The sequence below is a fragment of the Clarias gariepinus genome, chromosome 13 (assembly GCF_024256425.1).
Source record: "Clarias gariepinus isolate MV-2021 ecotype Netherlands chromosome 13, CGAR_prim_01v2, whole genome shotgun sequence".
Lineage (NCBI taxonomy): Eukaryota > Metazoa > Chordata > Actinopteri > Siluriformes > Clariidae > Clarias > Clarias gariepinus.
Genome location: NC_071112.1, coordinates 13,124,687 through 13,143,737, shown reverse-complemented (window position 1 = coordinate 13,143,737; position 19,051 = coordinate 13,124,687). Strand labels below are relative to the sequence as shown.

At 36.2% G+C, this 19,051-nt stretch overlaps 1 protein-coding gene across 1 annotated transcript; it reads left to right on the top strand.

Moving 5' to 3' along the window:
- Positions 1 to 469: 469 nt before the first annotated feature.
- On the top strand, positions 470 to 6,493 carry spata7 (spermatogenesis associated 7). Its single transcript, XM_053509191.1, has 11 exons — positions 470 to 688; positions 2,217 to 2,309; positions 2,420 to 2,467; positions 2,571 to 2,686; positions 2,790 to 3,238; positions 4,610 to 4,646; positions 4,749 to 4,855; positions 4,956 to 5,006; positions 5,202 to 5,279; positions 5,371 to 5,428; positions 5,596 to 6,493. The coding sequence occupies exons 1-11, from the start codon at positions 646 to 648 to the stop codon at positions 6,103 to 6,105; spliced, it is 1,590 nt and encodes a 529-aa protein (XP_053365166.1). The 5' UTR covers positions 470 to 645; the 3' UTR covers positions 6,106 to 6,493.
- The last annotated feature ends 12,558 nt before the right edge of the window (positions 6,494 to 19,051 follow it).

Here is a 19,051-nt window from a genome sequence, read left to right as displayed (position 1 = left end):
AAGTGTATAATTTTTAAGATTTGTGTTGCACACTGGGTATAGGAACCTTCTACTGACCCCATAATCTCACTTAATAATTGATGAATTTGTGAGTTGCGCTTCCTAAGACCCAGCATCTATTAATAATGATAAAACAGTGCAGAAATGTTCCTATGTGCCATTCAGCACATAAAATACTGAGACAGTGAAGGGCACCCCTGTGTACCATATTATAATATGTGTGTTAATAACTAAATAAAACTAAATATAATGTTTTGATATAAAAATACGATGGCACGATTTTAAATAAAATTAAATGTGAAATATGTGCAAAGATCAATCGATATAATTATTCGTTGTTTTCACGATATTTTCTTGTTGCTGTAACGCCTTCTTTGTGTATTCACTCATGGGTTATTCATGAGCGCCTGACCGATACGTGCCTCTTTATGACGTAATGACGCACCCTTAGCAACCATCATGGCGACCAAGTAGCTTTAAAAGGACGCTTAGCCGCTAACTAGCTAGCTAGTTCGAACGATGTGCTGCTAATATGTATTACCAATTAGGTAGTTGAGATCATTTCTTAATTTTTGTAGATGATAAAGTAATGTGTGTGTGTTTGTAGAAGTAGCTGTTCAGTGACAGATCTGTTGTATTCTGAGCATGGGATACTTGGCTGTGTTTCCAGTCATGAGTGGAAAGCGAGGTAATGTTCACTGCAGAACTAACAAATGAGTTCACTTAGCTATTTCAATAGTCTCCCGGTTATAGACGCTGCATTTATCTATTACTAATATGAAGAAGAAGTAGTTATACATTGAATTGTATATTTTTATATTTTAATTGATAAGTTAGATTATGGTAAAGTTATATCTGTATGTGGTAACCCACATGTGGGTTTTTTTTATTTATATTTTTAAAAAAGGAGATATAAGAAACAAAGATTTACGTAGGTGAACCATAGCAAAAAAAATTTATAAAATAACGCGTTTGTTTTTGTGTGTAAATAGTCTGGACTTCTTCTTCTTCTTTGTCTTTTGGCTAATCCCTTTTAGGGGTCGCCAGAGCAAATCATCTGCCTCCACCTAACCCTCTCCTCTGCTTCCTCTTCTCTCACCCTAACTAACTTCATGTCCTCTCTCACTGCATCCATAAATCTCCTCCAGAGATTCCAATTAAAAAATCTCACTCATTTGCTCACTTATTGTCTATGCCGCTTAGTCTTGTATACAGGTTTGTGGGGGTTGGAGCCTATTCCAGGAGACTTAGGGGACGAGTTGGGGTACATCCTGGACAGGGTGTCACTCCATAGTAGGGCACATACACATACATGCACTTACACACTACAGGACATTTTGGACTGGCAGTTAGCCTAATCTGCATGTCTTTGAACTGTGGGAGAAAACTGAAGTATCCAGAGGAAACCCACCAATCACCGGGAGAACATGCAAACTCCAAACACGCAGAGACGGGAATTAAACCTAGCCTGCAATCCAACCCGTACCCTGGAGGTGCAAGGTGACAGAGCTAACCACTAAGGCACCGTGCTTCCACAATTGGAAATCTAGAGTGGAAATGAAAGAAAATAGTTCATGCAAAGCTGATCTGCCAACTGCGATATGATAAAGTTGGAGCCGGATTGATAAGGAATACTGTTTTTCGATAGTTAAATCCATGTCTAAATCTATTCAAGCTGTTGTGGTGTACTGTATTGTTTTTGTTTCATGATTCCATAATATTTTTAGATATTCAATTCTTAGAATTGAGTGAGTCTAAAAAAGCAGTTGCAAATCGAATACAGTTTTGGTTCTTAAAGCCAGAAGATTGAAATGTTAAATGAAAATAGTTTTGTGGTAAGTCTGCGATTTAGTTTTTTTTAATACAATTAAACAATAGAATGAACATATTATGTGAAAACCTAGGAAGTAACTTTTTTTATTCTGTTTGTGAATTTGAAAATTTTGCATATTGGATAATAAAATGAATCAGATTTCCAATAGCACCATTCTCTGGATTACTATTAATAAGTAATATCTTTATTAGGGTTTAAAGGGTACACATAGTCAACAGCTTAAAAATAAGACTTTAAAACTCTACATTCTTTTGTCCGATTTCACTCAAAAATACATGGTTCTATAATTGTGTGTACACAAGGTACAAAAGTATCAGTGACTATAAATTTAGCAATAAGACATTTAACTGGGTTTTTTTTTGCAAACTCTTTGGCTTCCCAGCATTCTGCCCTGGCTCGACTGGAAAGCTGACAGATCAACGAATTATTGAAGATCACATGATCTCTCATTACAAAAGGCTGCACTCGGCAAAAGGTAAGTCATGAAGAATTAGTGCTACTACTACTACAGTTAACACAATAAAAACTAAAAACATTGAGCTTCTTTAATATTTTTATGTTTTCTCTTTATTTTTCCATATTCAGCTTCAGTGGACTGTTCAGTACCCAAAAGTATGCGTTGTGATGTAAAATGTAAGAATAAGGCCTTTCTTTCCTCTACTAAGGCATTATATGTACTAGTATACAGTATATAAGTACAACTAATGATAAGTACACCTTCATTTTTTACATACAGATATTGACCAAAAACGCTGTGAACAGATAAAAAAAGGTGAGAGGACGCAATCAGTAAGGTCCCTTTCTCAGAGGAGCCTCAGGTTAAATGATCTTCCTTCTTCCTCATCCAGAAATGTAAGAATATTTGCATTTTTTTTTGTATGTATGTGAGTGAAAATATTCTATTTAATGTAAACGTTATGTTAAGAATTTCAATTACTTTACAATACTTATGCAGGTCAAACCTTCTGCTCGAGGTGCTGAGAGTGCCTATTTTAACTCAGGTGGTTCCATCATGTCCTCCCCAAGACTTAGTACTTCATTTAATTGTAAGCAAATTGTCTATCCTTCTCAAATGGTTGCACGGGCTCAAAACTGCCGGCCATCATCGGAATTAAGTTACAGAAGTCCAGAATCTCAAAGAGACCGCTTCAGTCATTTGTGTGCCACATCTTCAAGTCAGACATTTAAAAGTTTTCAAGACCCTACACAAAAAACCTACAGTGGCGACGTCCTTCTTAAACATGCCCACTGCTTCACACAAGAAAAGCCGTTCATTCCCAGAACTCTGAAAACAGACTGCAAGTCCTCTTTGTCTACCTATCGGTATTACACTCCTGCAAATAGGAAAGGAGCTAAAGAAAAGACACAATCTACATTTAATCAACCAGACACTCACCACAGAAGGTACAATTTTACAGATGGTTTCTTAATTTCTAATTTTGTTTGTTTGATTTTTGGTGTTATTGATTTTATTGAAGTATGCTTATAATATTTAAAATCTTTAATGGTTTATACCTGGTACAGGTTTGTTTTTTGCAGGTTTCTCATTCTTATATTGTTGATGAAATGCATGTAACATATAGCTCTACACAGTTTTTTTTATAATCATGTTATTTTTATCTGCACAGTAACATGGGATATGTTCACACTGAAGCCAAAAGCATCCCAGATCCAATTTACTGACCTAAGATGATATTTAGTCAGGTTGTTCATATTGAACAAAATGTGACCTATAACAGATTTTAGTCTGAACAGATCGCACTCTAAAACTGACCTGTGTCTTGTGTTGCGTTCAAACTCACTTTGAAAATGGGATGATATTTGGCACTTCACCACCACCCTGAAAACAAGATAAAACGGTATAGAAGATGTGATGAAAGATGAGATTTGGTATCCTTAGTCTCTTTAAATGCTGTTTTTAAACTTCCACTGAAGTCCGCTTTTGCCTTAATCCTCCGTCTTTCCTATCTTAAAATTATGACCAGTGTCCAGTTTGATTGATGTCTTATTGACACTGTCAGACCACAAACAGGAGTGGCACAAATCCCAACTGAAAACAGTGAGATTTCATGTGATTATTGCTGTTCACACTGTTATAAAGAAAAAAAATGATTTGAGTCATTCACTCACTCATCTTCGATACCGCTTTATCCTGTATTCAGGGTCGCGGGGACCTGGAGCCTAGGGTGCAAGGTGGGGTCCACCCTGGACAGGGTGCCAATATACACACACTCACACCCTCATTCACACACTATGGGCAATTTGGGAACGCCAATCAACCTCACCTACATGTCTTTGGACTGTGGGAGGAAACCAGAGTACCCGGAGGAAACCCACCAAGCACGGGGAGAACATGCAAACTCCATGCACATAAAGACGAAAATCGAGCCTGGCCGGGAATCGAACCCGGACCCTGGAGGTGCAAGGCAACAGTGCTAACCACTACACCACCATGCCACTTTGATTTGAGTCACATCAGAGTTGGGCTGCTTTTACCAGCAGCGCGAGGATAGCCATAGAGTGTATTGATGAGCATGATGTAGCAGGGACCCGATATAGGTTGCCAATGTGTGGTCATAGTTATGATTTGTTATACTCAGCACAAGCAGAAGGGAAAACTCATTGGGACATCCACTTAGTCACAGAACCACATATCAGTTTTGCTGATCTGTAATATGGTAGAAATTTTAGCAGTAAACCTAGCACATAATTCAGAAATGTACCTTAGTGCAAAAACTTTTTTTTTTGTACATTTATTATTTTTTTGCTCTGCAGCAAGCAAAGATCTCCAACAGCACATGATTCACCCCAGGTACATTCGCTGAAGTGATTTGATTTACCATCCCAATATTGCTTCATATTACTTTAAAGTAATTATTATACATGGCTAAACTTTTCTTATATTTTCCCACAGTCATGCAGTGTTGACCATGATTGGTCTGATGATGAGTCAAATGTTTTTGGACGTTATGACACAGAAAATAAATTCAAAGCTAATGATTTTTTTCTCAGCTCCTTAAGGTAAGAAACACATAATGACATACTTGGAACATACAATTTCATTTAGCATTATGGGGCTGTGATGACGCATGACATAAAAATGATGTGATTTGTTTTGTAGGGTATCACCAGAGGGAATGAAGTCCCCAATTATGAGAAAAGTAATACAAGAGTAAGCATAATCTGATATTTTTCTTCAGATGTGTGCATACTTTGTGGAAAGCTTATAGGTTAATGTGTCACTTAAAAAATACTAGTTGTCTAAATAAAGTTTTGATCTTGTGAATAAATTATCTAGTATTTAAAATGTCGAAAGCAAAAATGTATAATTTTAAGCTGTTAAAGTTAACTCTTGTGCTTTTTTAAGAGAGGAGGAATTATTGTACCTTGAGTTTATTGCTGATGTAACAAATGAGATTATACAACGCGGCATCTATTCTGATAGGTTGGTTACCCATTTTTTATTATTTTTATTTCTTTATTTACTTTTTAAAATTGCAAGTAGTTTTTCCAGTTACAGCGGTATTTTCTTCCAGAGTCCTGCAACGGGTGTTTGAGCGTCACATTGACATGAATAAACATCGGTTAGATGAAGTGAGTATTTCTTCAAAATATCCCCCCGTTAAAAATCTTTTGGTGCTCTTTATTTATGAGTACATGCATGAATAAATATGCAAGTTGTAATACAGATTTCATGTAATGGTTTATACTGTAATGCTAATAAATGTAACCAAAATTTTCATCTTCATATTTATTATAAGGACAGAATGCGTCACCTTCTGGAATCACTTCAGAATGATTTGCAAAAGCCCCCATATTCCCCTGTTACTGTTCTTGAAAACAAGGAAAGAGAAAATTCTTTACTGCATGGACACAAAGTATTAAGTCTTCAGGAAGATTTTGGAAATTTTACAGCAGACGAAACCAGCCTCCTCTCTTTTACACCTTTAAGAGATAAAGACAAATGGGAACCGGATAGAGTCAATTCTAGATTAGATACCACACCAGTAAATGACAGCATTTTAGAGAATGCTAAATCTATCAGACCAGATGATGAAAAGGGCCTAATTGACTCAGAGCAAGATAATAAAAAAAGGTTGGAAAACTATCAGCTCAGTGAAGACAAGAGGCATCAGAACTGTGCAGATAATGATGACCTTGACGAACTCGGAAGAAACATGGCAGAGTCCCTATATGTCTCTGAAATCAACAGCTCACAAGAGGACACTGAACAAGAGTCATCTGTGAAACTTAGTGATGATGAATTTTGACATATACTTATTGAAATGAAGACATTGCTGAGTATTTATTTTAATGTTTTCTGGTCTCAGGTTGTACAGCTGCTTAGTAAAAACAGTAATTATTTTACATTATAACAGTACAAGGCAGCTCTTAAGAAGTTGGATGGTAACTTTTAAATGTCCACCAGCTTAATAATGTTGAAATAATGATTTTGAAATGATGATCAATTGTTACCTTTTTTGTGTGTACTATGGAGTTCATCCTAAATGCAGCATTGTATGACAAAGTAATCAAACAATACTTACAGTGATGCAGTTCACAGGAATAAGATCGCACAATATAGCATAGCTGACAATCCATTAAATGTCCTTTAGAAATTAACCATTCATAAAAGAAATAAAGAATATTTTCATTCTTTTTTTTTTTTTTATATAAATTTAGTCCTGTCCAATTCTTTTTTCCCCGATTTTCTCCCCAATCTAGTCGTGGCCAATTACTCCCCGTCACTAGGGGGCTCCCACACACATCAAGGCTACTACAACCACTCAGTCGGGAGGACGAAAGCTATCCCGTGTTTCCTCCGAACCACGTGACGCGAGCCGACCGCATCTTTTCGAACTGCTTGCTCACGCACCGTTAGGGGCGGAGTAACACACTCGGAGGAAAGCGCTAGCCGCTCCTTCCGTGTGCGCGAGCTCACAGACGCCCCTGATTGGCTGTAGCGCCGTGACTAATGTGGGAGCGCAAGTACCTCTCATCCCTCCCCCCTGAGAGAGCTCGGCCAATCAGCTCTCTCTGTGCCTCCGGCTGTGAGAGGAAAACAGCATCACCCGGGGTTCGAACCAGCGACCTCCGGATGATAGGGCGAGCGCTTTACCACTGCGCCACTTGGAGGCCCAATATTTTCATTCTTAACAGATCAAGACCACATTTTTAGGATGAAGGGAGAGATTTCTTTAACACTAGCTACCAAAAAGAGAAGCCATACTTCAGGGATTATTTTGATGAAAAGATTTTTCAGTACACATGAATAGTCATGTCCATATTTATTCAATTGCTTATAAATAAAAGCAAACTTTTTAAAAGTTTTCTCAGTGCAAGAACTAAGAATGGGTTGTTTTTTTTAAAAACCTTGTCTGTCAGTTTGCTTGTCCTGATAATGTGAAGTGATGTAAATTTAATCATCCTATTTTTCCTGAAATGGCGTACCCAATTTTAAAGGATCACTTTTTCTCACATACATTCGTCCTGCATGTGGCATATCTCATTTGAAGGCTAAGACAATCGGTCAGAAAAAATTTAATGCAAATGTTAATACAGACAGACAGTGGCTAACGCTAACAAAGTTCAATGGTTAACATTAGCACAGGCAGTTTATTTACTTCCCAAAATTCCCAAAACAGTATTTTACACACTCCACTGTGAAGGAATGGGTCAGACGGGTGACGGCTGGCCTTTTGGAGCTACTGGAGCCTGAACAAGCTGTTGAGGGAGCTGTAGTAGGAATGGCGTCACAGTGCAACAGCTTTAGAATGATGTTTGGTCAGGTCTATATTCTAAACATCTGATACTTTGGGGGAAACAAAGACTTAAACTGTTTCATCTTTGATAGTTTTAAAAAATTGATATTTAATATAAAAGAACCAGATAGAGACTGATAAACAGCTGGTGTTATCCAGATATTTTACTGACCTTTAGGCAAAACGCAACATGTATTCACCTGTTTTATACTAATTATTGTTTTAACTTTGACTAGTTTTGGAAGAATAAATATTTTTAAGTCATGTTTGCGTGTTTTAATTGTTGGGCAATTGTTTGGGGTGTTTAAAAAAGACATTTACTTGAACCAACTACTGTACTTCAATGAGCAAAAAAATTGTATTTCCTGTTTACTCAGCAAGCCATAGTTGCAAAACATTTGCATCATTCATACGTCAGCCTGTCTTATGAAAGTATCATTGCAAGTCTGCCATATTGGGAACAGACCAGACACAATGGTATATTAGTTGAAATCTTAGAATTTTCTTTATGTGCAACTGATATTTATCCCTTTCTTACATTTCGTGGGAGACTTTAACCAATCTGCTGACAACCTAACGAAATAGTAGTAGTAGTTGTAGTAGTAGTATTAATATGAGTAGTAATATGAACTGTCCCCTCCTCCCATACTGGATCTCCCAGGCATTCTTTGTAAATAGAAACCTAAGGACTGTAGCGAGGGAGAGCTTGTGGAGAAATGAAACTACAGATGAAATGAAGTGTTTGCACAAAAAGAAACAGCCAATGTAATTTTTTTTTTTTTTACCTAGATTATCAATTTCTCCCATGTGTTCAAGAGCAAATTGGTCACTTGTTCCTTTGTTGGACATTATTGAAAGGCTTATCTAACAGATAATTGTAGAATCTTAACCAAGTATCTATCCCTCTTTATTTTTTTATATCCCTCTTATTATGTATCACAATTTTTTTTGCACACAGTATTAGGTGTAATATAAAAGTTAACTTTTTTTTCCTACTGAATTCTCTCCATTAACGACAGCTTGTAGAAATCTGTTGGAGTTTTCATTCTGTAGAGATTTCCATGTTTAGGGCTGAATAGTAAATAATTTTTATCTAGTGGAGGAGAAACATCCAAAAATATTGTTTACTTCCTTATAGCGTTTGAATTTAATCTTAAACTAATTTTAATTGAACCTCCTGTCCTATTACTTTGTAAACCTGAATTTCAAAGGTGTTTACAGTAACATCCAGTTCTCTCTTCTTTTTTGTTTTGTTTCTCGTATTCCCGTTGTGAAAGAACTTCCACAAGATGAAAGTAATTTCTCCATTCTAATTTCAGTTTCTTTTGGGTATATTTTTAAAGCAAAAATCCACCTGACTCCGAATTTATTTTAGTGTGTTTATATTTACTGTACATTAAACACTAGCTTAATCTATACTAGGTTTTATACCTCTTTATGATGCTGTGGATAAACGTTTAACATGTAAACGTGCATGTTTGTCATAGGGATAAAAAGAATAAGTTTTTTAAGTCATGTTTGCGTGTTTTAATTGTTGGGCAATTGTTTGGGGTATTTAAAAAAGACATTTACTTAACCAACTACTTCAATGGGCAAAAAAATGTTTATTTTCTGTTTACTCAGCAAGCCATAGATGCTTTTGCTATTCTTAAGGAGACAAAAAAAAAAACATTAGCATTAGCCATACGTCAGCCTGTCTGCCATATTGGGAACAGACCAGGCACAATGGTATATTAGTTGAAATCTTAAAATTTTCTTCATGTGCAACTGACCCTTTCTTACATTTCATAGGAGACTTTAACCCACCTGCTGACAACCTAACAAAATAGTAGGATGTAGAACATAGAGACAAATAATTAAGATAAAACCTGCTGCTTCTGTGCTGGTGTTTTTAGACACATTCGTATCTTTTATACAACTAGTTAAAATAGCCAGTGTGTCTCTGTCCCTAGGGTCTTCAGTTTCCTTCTTTCTTCCAAACCCAATCTAATAGATGGATTTTCTATGCTAAAATTCCAGGCTGACACACATATGATTCAATACTTCCTAATCATAAAAAAAAACGTTTTATGACTAAAGAAAATGAAATCACAGAGAAATTTAAAGTTAAAAAAGAAAAGCTTTTATTTAGCTCTTGTTACATAATTAGTACCATCTGTATTACTTATAATAAATACAGAAAAGTATCATTGCAAATCACATTATATTTGTTCTGTGTAAAACATTACAATGTTGTAATTATAAATTTAAAGAAATAATATAACAGATGAGTACTAAACCTTAAGTGGTGAAATACCACCGAAAAGTTAAATATATAGCATGAGTGGTATTTTGCACTTTTAATTCATGAATATGTTTTACAATTTATGATTGATCCTTATGTTCCCTGTCTAACTTGTTCTTTTAATCATTCACACTTATGCCTATTAGCATTTTTATTTATATCATAATCTTTGCTTTTTTTCTTGGACCCTGGTACCCAGAAAGATCTATATTATCATCTTGACAGGTGTCAAGCGCTTTTATAAGCTGCAGTCTGGGTATTTTAATAGAGGTATAATTTGGCAGGTGAAAGACTAAACTAACATGATCCCAGACATAAAACTCAGAATCCCCTTGATTTTCTGCTCTACTTTGAATTCTTTCTGCTCCTGAAATAAACGTAAACGTATGTGTTTTACAAATGGCTTGTGCTTTCCACATAATCTTCCCATCCTGATAATCAACCCACATACTTTTTTTAAGAAGTGGGTATTTTTCAAAGTCCTTGTTATACTCAGGACTGTGAATCAGCACAGTGTACACAATCTCCTGGCTGTAGGTGACGGTCTCATACACTCTGAGCATCTTCCCCACAGTTCTGTTCTTTGTACCATTGCATCAGCTCAGTGAGAGGAAACGTGAAGCGATAGTTGCCATAACGAGATGTTTCTAGCTTGAACTGGGGTGAAGTGGTGAACTTCTCCAGAAATGGATCCTGCTCATATGTCTCTTGTGCTTGGTTTGGTAAGTTATTCTTCATGTAGAGCTTCTCTGCTGCTGTTATCTCCTCTTTATTGATTTTTAAGTCCCACCATGAGAACTCACTTTTAGGAGGCCTGAACTGCTCTGACACCAGTATCCCCATACATCCTGACTCATTGGTAACATGGGCTACATCTTTAACCCAAAATTCAACTGGAGTTGGGTAGCGGGGGATCCATTCATACTTTCCTAAGTACTTCATCATGACATTTTGCTCTTTCAGTTCATCCAAACTCAAATGCTGCCCTTCGATGAACTTCTCCTCTTTTTTACGAGAATTAATTCTCTCTTGGATGATGCCCTAAAAGATATGCAACACTGTAAAAACTCTTATGTACGCATGATATATTAGTAACCGTGTATGGTATATTTTATATATGCCAGTTGTATAATATTCAATGTATGAAAAAGAGTATATAAATTTAGTAGCATATAAATACAAAAAAAATCTTACCACTTGCTGTAGATTTGTTGTTGCCATTTTTCAGAGTGTGGATCAGAGAGTCAGGTCAAATGATTGCTATCCTACTAGCTCTGCCTTTATATCACACGAACTGTCCCCTCCTCCCATACTGTATCTCCCAGGCATTTTTTGTAAATAGAAACCTAAGGACTGTAGCGAGGGAGAGCTTGTGGAGAAATGAAACTACAGGAGAAATGAAGAAAAACAGCCAGTGTAATTATGTTTTCTTTACCTAGATTATCAATTTCTCCCATGTGTTTAAGAGCAAACTTTCTTCAAGTCATAGCTTATGGTCACTTGTTCCTTTGTTGGACATTATTGAAAGGCTTATCTAACAGCAAAAAGTAGAATCTTCACCAAGTATCTATCCCTCTTTAATATTACTGGTGTAATGTATTATTATGTATTTCCTATTTTTCACAACATTGAAGTATTAGGTGTAATATAAAAGTTAACTTATTTTTCCAACTGAATTCTCTCCATTAACGACAGCTTGTAGAAATCTATTGAAGTTTTCATTCTGTAGAAATTTCCATGTTTGGGGCTGAATAGTAAATAATTTCTGTCTTGTGGAGGAGAAACATCCAACCAGACATCAAAACAGTCAATATTGTTTATTTCCTTATAGCGTTTGAATTTATTTTTAAACTAATTTTAATTACTATTACTTTGTACACATTAATTAAAATGTGTTTTAGGTCCAGTTCTCTTTTTTTTTCGTTTCTCATATTCCCGTTGTGAAAGAACTTTCACAACATGAAAGTAATTTCTCCATTCTAATTTCAGTTTCTTTTTCTTTTGGGTCTATTTTCAAAGCAAAAATCCACCTGACTCCGAATTTATTTTAGTGTGTTTATATTTACTGTACAATAAACACTAGCTTGATCTATACTAGGTTTTGTACCTCTTTATGATGCTGTGGATAAACGTTTATTATGTAAACGTGCATGTTTTTTAAGGGATAAAAACAAACAGGCAAACAAATAAAAAACACACAGATCCACTTTTCTTTTCTGAAAAAGGAATGTTAATGCCTTTGTTGATCTTGCTGCACAGTATTTGCGTTATCTTAACCACATAAGCATTTGGAATTGTCAAAGGATATATGGATAATGTATAGTGTGCTTTTAAAAAAAGAAATTATAAAATCCCTAAAAATATTCATAAAAAATTAAAAATAATAAAATATTCTAAAATGTTTTGTTTTCTCCACCGCTTTGGGATCACTTGCAAAGTTCTTTGTTTTTGCTTAGTGATTTATTTTCTACCTTCTACAACAATCCTGGGGATTTCAAAGCTATTAAACAACAAATATAGAATTTGCTATTTACGTAACAACAGTCAGTTGTTATTTTAAGATTGCTTTAACATTGCTCTACAATGTAGAAAGAAATAAAAATCAGGAACGTCCATGGAGTTAGAAAGTGATCCCAAACTTTTGAGCGGCAGTGTCTCTTCTCTTTCCTGCAAAGTTCTGTCTTGATCAATCTGATAGAGCACATCTGGTCTACAAGGTGTGTGTACGTGTGTACAGTACTTTATATAGCTCTGAGCAGTGCCTACTGCTTCATGTCAGCAGGGCAACCTAAGAAGGTCTACCAGGCCACAGCCACAGGCCTTCTGCAGTTCTGGTCAAAAGTTGATCCAAGAATTTTAATTTATTTTTTTACAAAGTACATTACAGAGTCATACACAAAGAAGTGCCATGTATATTCATTTGTGAAATCTGCCAGGACAAATAGCCCTGCTTTTTTGGGTATATAGCTTAAATCCATCTTTAATACAGGCTATGGATGCCACCGTTCTTTCATCCACTGCAATATTCTGACAGGGATAGTAGCTGGCTTTACAAGACTGTCTTATCTATATGTAGACTTTTGTTTTATTTTGAATTTTTTATTGTTAGCAGCAATCTAACATGAGGGTCACTCATGTGAGGTTGATATGATTTGAAATGTACAACCTGAAATGGGAAATCATAAACTGTATTGTTCAGACATCCTAATCTGTAACAGAGAATAATTTAAAGGCTTGTGTAAATAAGGATACATTATATTGAATTATGAGTACATATCATAAAATGTTATTTTCTGCCAAGTGGTGCCATGGTGCCATTGTTGACAACTGTTTGTAAAATTGAGTATGTGGTCAATAATTGAAAAAGATTCAATATAGTAGGGTGAATAGTGGTAAAGTGAGACACTTTCTGAAAATGGTTGTTAAATATGATGTGCCACACCCCGGAAGTGCTGTCATAGCCACAGATTATTATTTTTTTAATCACATACTTGCTAATGATGAACTCATTGTTGATTTTTAGTAATAAAAACATATCCATGCAAAGATATAAATTATTAAGCTTAACTGTCCCACTTTACCCATTGTCCGACTTTACCACTATTCACCCTGTATGTTAGTTTGTGTAAGAGTTCTGGACCAGGTTTTTTAGTCCTCTTGTCCTTCTGTTTCATGTCCTCCTGGTCTGTGCCCTGCCATCTTTCTCTCCAGGTGAGCTTGTTGTAGTCTGTAGCGAGATCTAATAAAGGCTCAACAGGCCCGCTTTGAGAGGGCAGTTTGAAAAGGATTTTCCCACAGAGTTGCATTACCGCCATCTCCTGGTCTTAATCTCCCATTTCTTCCCTTTAAAGTATATTTTCTAGTCCCATCACCCTTAAGAAACCCAGTAAATACAAGTTTCCTTGGCCGTTGCTTCCATTCTCTACTATAAAGACTGCGCTCGACTTTTACAATTCTCTTAAATGTGCCATAATTTCGTTCATTTCTTGTGTGCACTTCCTGCATGATGTCAGTATGGGTTCCGTGGTCCACAATGTTGAGTGTGCTTTTTACATTTCTTTTACCGTTTCCAAGTTTTGCTCCACTACTCCTTACCACATCTCCTTCCTTGCGCTGCATATTTCCATATTATAAGTTTCCCCTCTGACTGATCAGTTAATACCAATGTCCATTGCTCCTTTTTAACAGCTTAGTTTGCTTTTCTTATTTTTTAATTTCAGTGAGTTCTGAGACCCACATGAATATGTTTAGTTTCTGGCCTAATTTTACTTGTACATGCATCGAAAACTTCATAGACAATTTCTTAACTTTATAGATAACGTCTGTCTGTGCCCTTCTAGATGATTTTCTGGGCTGACATGAACCACTAGAAAGTATTATATTTCATTAATTAATCTTTTAAATATACTTTTTCCATTATTATGACATATAGCTTTACAGTGTACACTATAAGTCTGATGTTCTCTTATAAATTTCAGTTTGTACTAAATCTCGCTCATCTTTTAGCTTTAGGGTCTGCTCACTACTCTTATAATTACATATTAGGCTAATACACATAGACCCAGTCAGTTGTCACTTTCATGCTGTTTTTTGCACGTTTATTAAGTTGGCTTGAGAAAGCCAACTTACTGATATCCGACTTAAACTTATTATTATTCCGAGACTAAATTTTTCAAACGCTTCTCCTCCTAGAGCTTTAACTCCACTAACTCCAAACTCGGCCCAGACCTTCAGACTGATCTCACGGGGTGTGATCGGACTTACTAATTGCCCCGCAGGGGCAATTAACCGCCCCAAAAATCCCATTGACTTAACATTGAGAGAATTTTGACGGTTTGTTGCGCAGAGAGGGAATTTTGTAGAAACGTTAAATTAACCCTATTTGAAGATGTTTGCAGCCTTTGTCAAAAGATACCATGCACAAGGGTATAAGTTTTACCCCCGGGGCAAGAGAGGTCCCCAATTTGCCCCATTGACATATAATGGGGATTTTGGCGATGAACTAGTCCCGGACCATTTATCGTAGACCCATGAGTGAGGTGCCAAAGCGTGCAGAATATTCGGGAAGAATTTTTCTATGACTCTCCTGAGGGTCATAGAAAATTATTGACTTATAATGGGGATTTTAGCGAATTATAACTGGTCCCGCACCGTTCATCGTAAACCAACAAATGAGGTGTCAAACCATGCGCCTTATTCGGGAATGGGGTGCCGTGACTCTTCTAAGGGGTGGGTGGTTAATTGCCCCTGCAGGGGGCAATTAACCACCCACAGACTTAACATTGAGACCAACATTGCCCGAGTCCCATGAGTGAGGTGTCAAACCGTGCGCCTTATTCGGGGATCGGGTGCTGTGACTCTTCTAAGGGGTGGGTGGTTAATTGCCCCCGCAGGGGGGTAATAAACATCAATACATCAAAACATTCGGACTGGGCTGACTAATCAACACAAGCGCAGACACACTGACCTACACCACCAAACTATCGTACACACAAATCTGTAAATGCTTCACGGTTTATCTCTTTTGCACAATATTCATTACTTTTTGCACTAATTCCTCAATTCCTGCTGCTATGTTTACTACCTTAACACCATATTTTATGTTCTTTATGTTCTGGTATGTCAATTGTCGCACTGTCACTTTGTTGTTGCACTTTGTTGTCTGTTGTCTGTAAAACTTGTAGATAGTCTTCCTTAGTTAGTTAGTTTTAGTTAGTTTTTGTTAATTTATGTTGTAATTTATGTTAGAACTATCGGTCTTGTCTCTGCTAGCCAGCTAACTAGGCCTCTTAGTTAGCTAGTTTAGCTTCTCTGTTAACTTATGTTGTAAGTTTATGTTGCATGTAGCACCTTGGAGGAACATTGTTTCGTTTCACTGTGTACTAACTGTATATGGTTGAAGTGACAATGAAGCCTACTTGAATTTGAATTCAGCACTCAACTACAACACAAACTGCCATCTCAGTTAGCATTTCAGATCAAGTTAGCAAAGCACTGTGAGCTTAAAGTGTATTATCATGTAAAGTGTATTTCATGCCATAATGGCCATGGTCTAACCTGTAATATTTGAGCAGGAGGGACCTTGAGGATACTGATCTAGAACATTCTTTGCACTGCCACATCAAAGCCCTAAAGGAAATGAATAAAGGGGAAAAACATAGCATAAATATTATTGCTATAAAAATCTGAATACATTTTAATTATTTGTTCCAATATTTATTTTTTTCTTTATCAATCAGTTTTCCTATAAAATCTTGATTATCATCATATCTATTAAGGCAAAATACTACCACACTATATTTCTAGCCTATTTTCATTAAGTTCAACGAGTAAACACAAACACCTATTTTTATATGAAAAAATAGGAAATGTTGCACGTTAACACCATCAAAAATAATCAAAAACAGTTCAAAATAGTTATAACTCAGAGATAACTATTATTATGTTGTTTAAAAAGGCTGAATATACTGATAATGTTAGCGTATTAGTAAGCAACGTGTTTAATTCCAATTTGGCCGGGAGAAAATTCATACTGTACCGCCGCCCTCACCTTGCGCTGTCTCTCTCACTCACTCCTCCTCTAGTATGTGCGCACGCAAATTTCAAGGTAATTCATAACATGATCATACCAATACTTTATACGATATACTGTAAGAAACGTATGTGATTTTACCACTAACATATCAATCGCTTACCACTATTTTGAAGGATACCAGTTGCTTCAGGAACAGTGCAGTGCAAACAGTCTGGCGCTTCTGTGACTAACAACCACACAGCTACTGTAAGCTAGTTTGAACAATGCTAACCGTCAAATGTTTAGCATGGTAAATTTAAGTTAAATTCAGAAATGTAGTTCTAAAGACGAGTTTACTAACTCAGATTAAACCACAACCCATTCACCTATCAACTTTTAAAGGAAACATTATGATATATTTTATAGAGACATATGAATCTTACCTAACATACTGTAAGATGTCCTTTTCAGCACGAAGTTTTCCTCAGGTAGATGCCGAAACCAGCACAATCGCAGTGCACAAAATAAGACGGGCCAAACAGGACGAAACAGAATCACATTAAGATAACATAAAACAGCTTAGTAAATTTGATGTGAAGAGTTTTTAAGTAGGGTTAACCTAACTCACTCACGTATTTTTATATAACAGGTATTTATTGGATTATTTAAACGTTATCGGGCTTCTTTAAATGAACTGCAGCAAAAAATAATAATAATAATTTGTGTATATTTTTATTATTATAACTACTACTGCTATTATTATTACTACTCATACCTATTTACTTTAAATACAGTATATTTTTTATATATATATATATATATATATATATATATATATATATATATATATATATATAGTAGTTTTAGCATTGCACTAGTTTTCCCTGTGTCTACTGACTATATATAAATATACAGTGTGCAGTCACTTCTACAAACATACACAGTACACATACATAGATATACAAAAGTATTGTTGTTCTTTCTGTTGCTCCCCATTAGGGGTCGCCCCAGATGATTGCTAGATCTGCACAATTTTTTGCCACAGGTTTTTGCATACTGTGGGATGCCCTTCTTGACACACGCTCTGGTCTTTATCCAGGCTTGGGACCTGCAGCCCCAGTGGCTGGGTGTAGGGCATTGGGACTCGAACCTCAGCTTGGCAAGCAAAGTAAATATGTATGATGCAGAGATATAAAAGTTATCATTATTATTTTAGAAATGTAAACGGATTGTGGCATTGCACAAAATTAAAGTATTGCTGCAGATTCTGCAAATTTATGCAAGTGTATGCTAAATGCATCAAGGACACAAATATTTCAAACTGCTGTACTATCTGAATAGTGTCTGGTGCCACTTTATGGTTTATCTTTGCTAAATCTGTTACTGTTGGCTTTGTATTTTTTCTTTCTCTTATATTATCATCTCTGTTGCCATGAAATGTTTTAAATGTTGTTGGGAAAATGCCATATTAAAATATAAAAAAAATCTTTATTTTTTTATATTTTAATGTGTTTATTTTGGGGGGAGTTGTACAAAGTGTTTAAAACAAAAAGGAAAAATGATGGTTTAAACATTCAGACATTAAACGGATTATACATTTATTGTGACTCTTTAACATGAAACATGAGCTAAATGCATCTTCAAGTGAATACATTCCGGACAGTGCTGATGATGGCAAGTGGACATGACAATATATCATGCTGAATTCTGAAGTAACTGCTCATTAAAAAAAAAAACTGGACCTGTGGACTTGAGCCTATCCCAGGAAACTTAGGGCACAAGGCAGGGTACACCCTGGTCAGGGTGCCAATCCATCACAGGGCACATATTCACAAATCTGCATATCTGTGGAAGGAAACCAGACTACTCCATGCACGCAGAAATCAAACCTGGACCCTGGAGGTGCAAAGCCACAGTGCCACCTTATTTTAGATATGAAAACAACTATATAAATAAATAACCATAAATAAAGTTTTTATACATTTATATGTAAAGATACACTAAATAGACAAAAGTCTTTGACCAAACCTGTTAATTATTGAATTTAGATGTTTCAATCAGACCCCTTATCCCCAGTGATAGGCACCGTAAGGGTATCTTAATACTTTGAAATGCCAAAACATCTTGGTCAATGCTATGGTTCCAACTTTGTTGCAACAGTTTAGCGATAACCTTTCAACATGACTGTGCCCCATGCACAAAGCAAGGACTATGAAGACATGATTTGATGAGTTCCGTGTGGAAGAGCCCTGACCTCAACCCCATTGAGCACCAAGCCAGGCCTTCTTGTCCAACATCAGTGCCTGACTTTATAAATTCCCTACAGAATGAATGGGCACAAATTTCCACAGAACCACTCCACAATCTTTGTAGACAGCCTTCCCAGAAGAGTGGAAGCTGATATAGTTTCAAAAGAAGTACCAACTCCATATTGTACCATCTATGTATTTGGACACAACGTCATTGCAGGCTTGGCCAAATACTTTTGTCTATGTCTGTGACGTTTTACTACCTAGATGAGATCCGGGTAAAACAGGAGGAGGGAACAAAAGTGTAAATAGACTGTAGATGTTGTTTAGCTGTGTGTGTAGTAATGTAACCCGTTTCGATAAAGAATAAAGTGGGAGGCAGCTGCTTCATTCCTGACATTCCCTCTG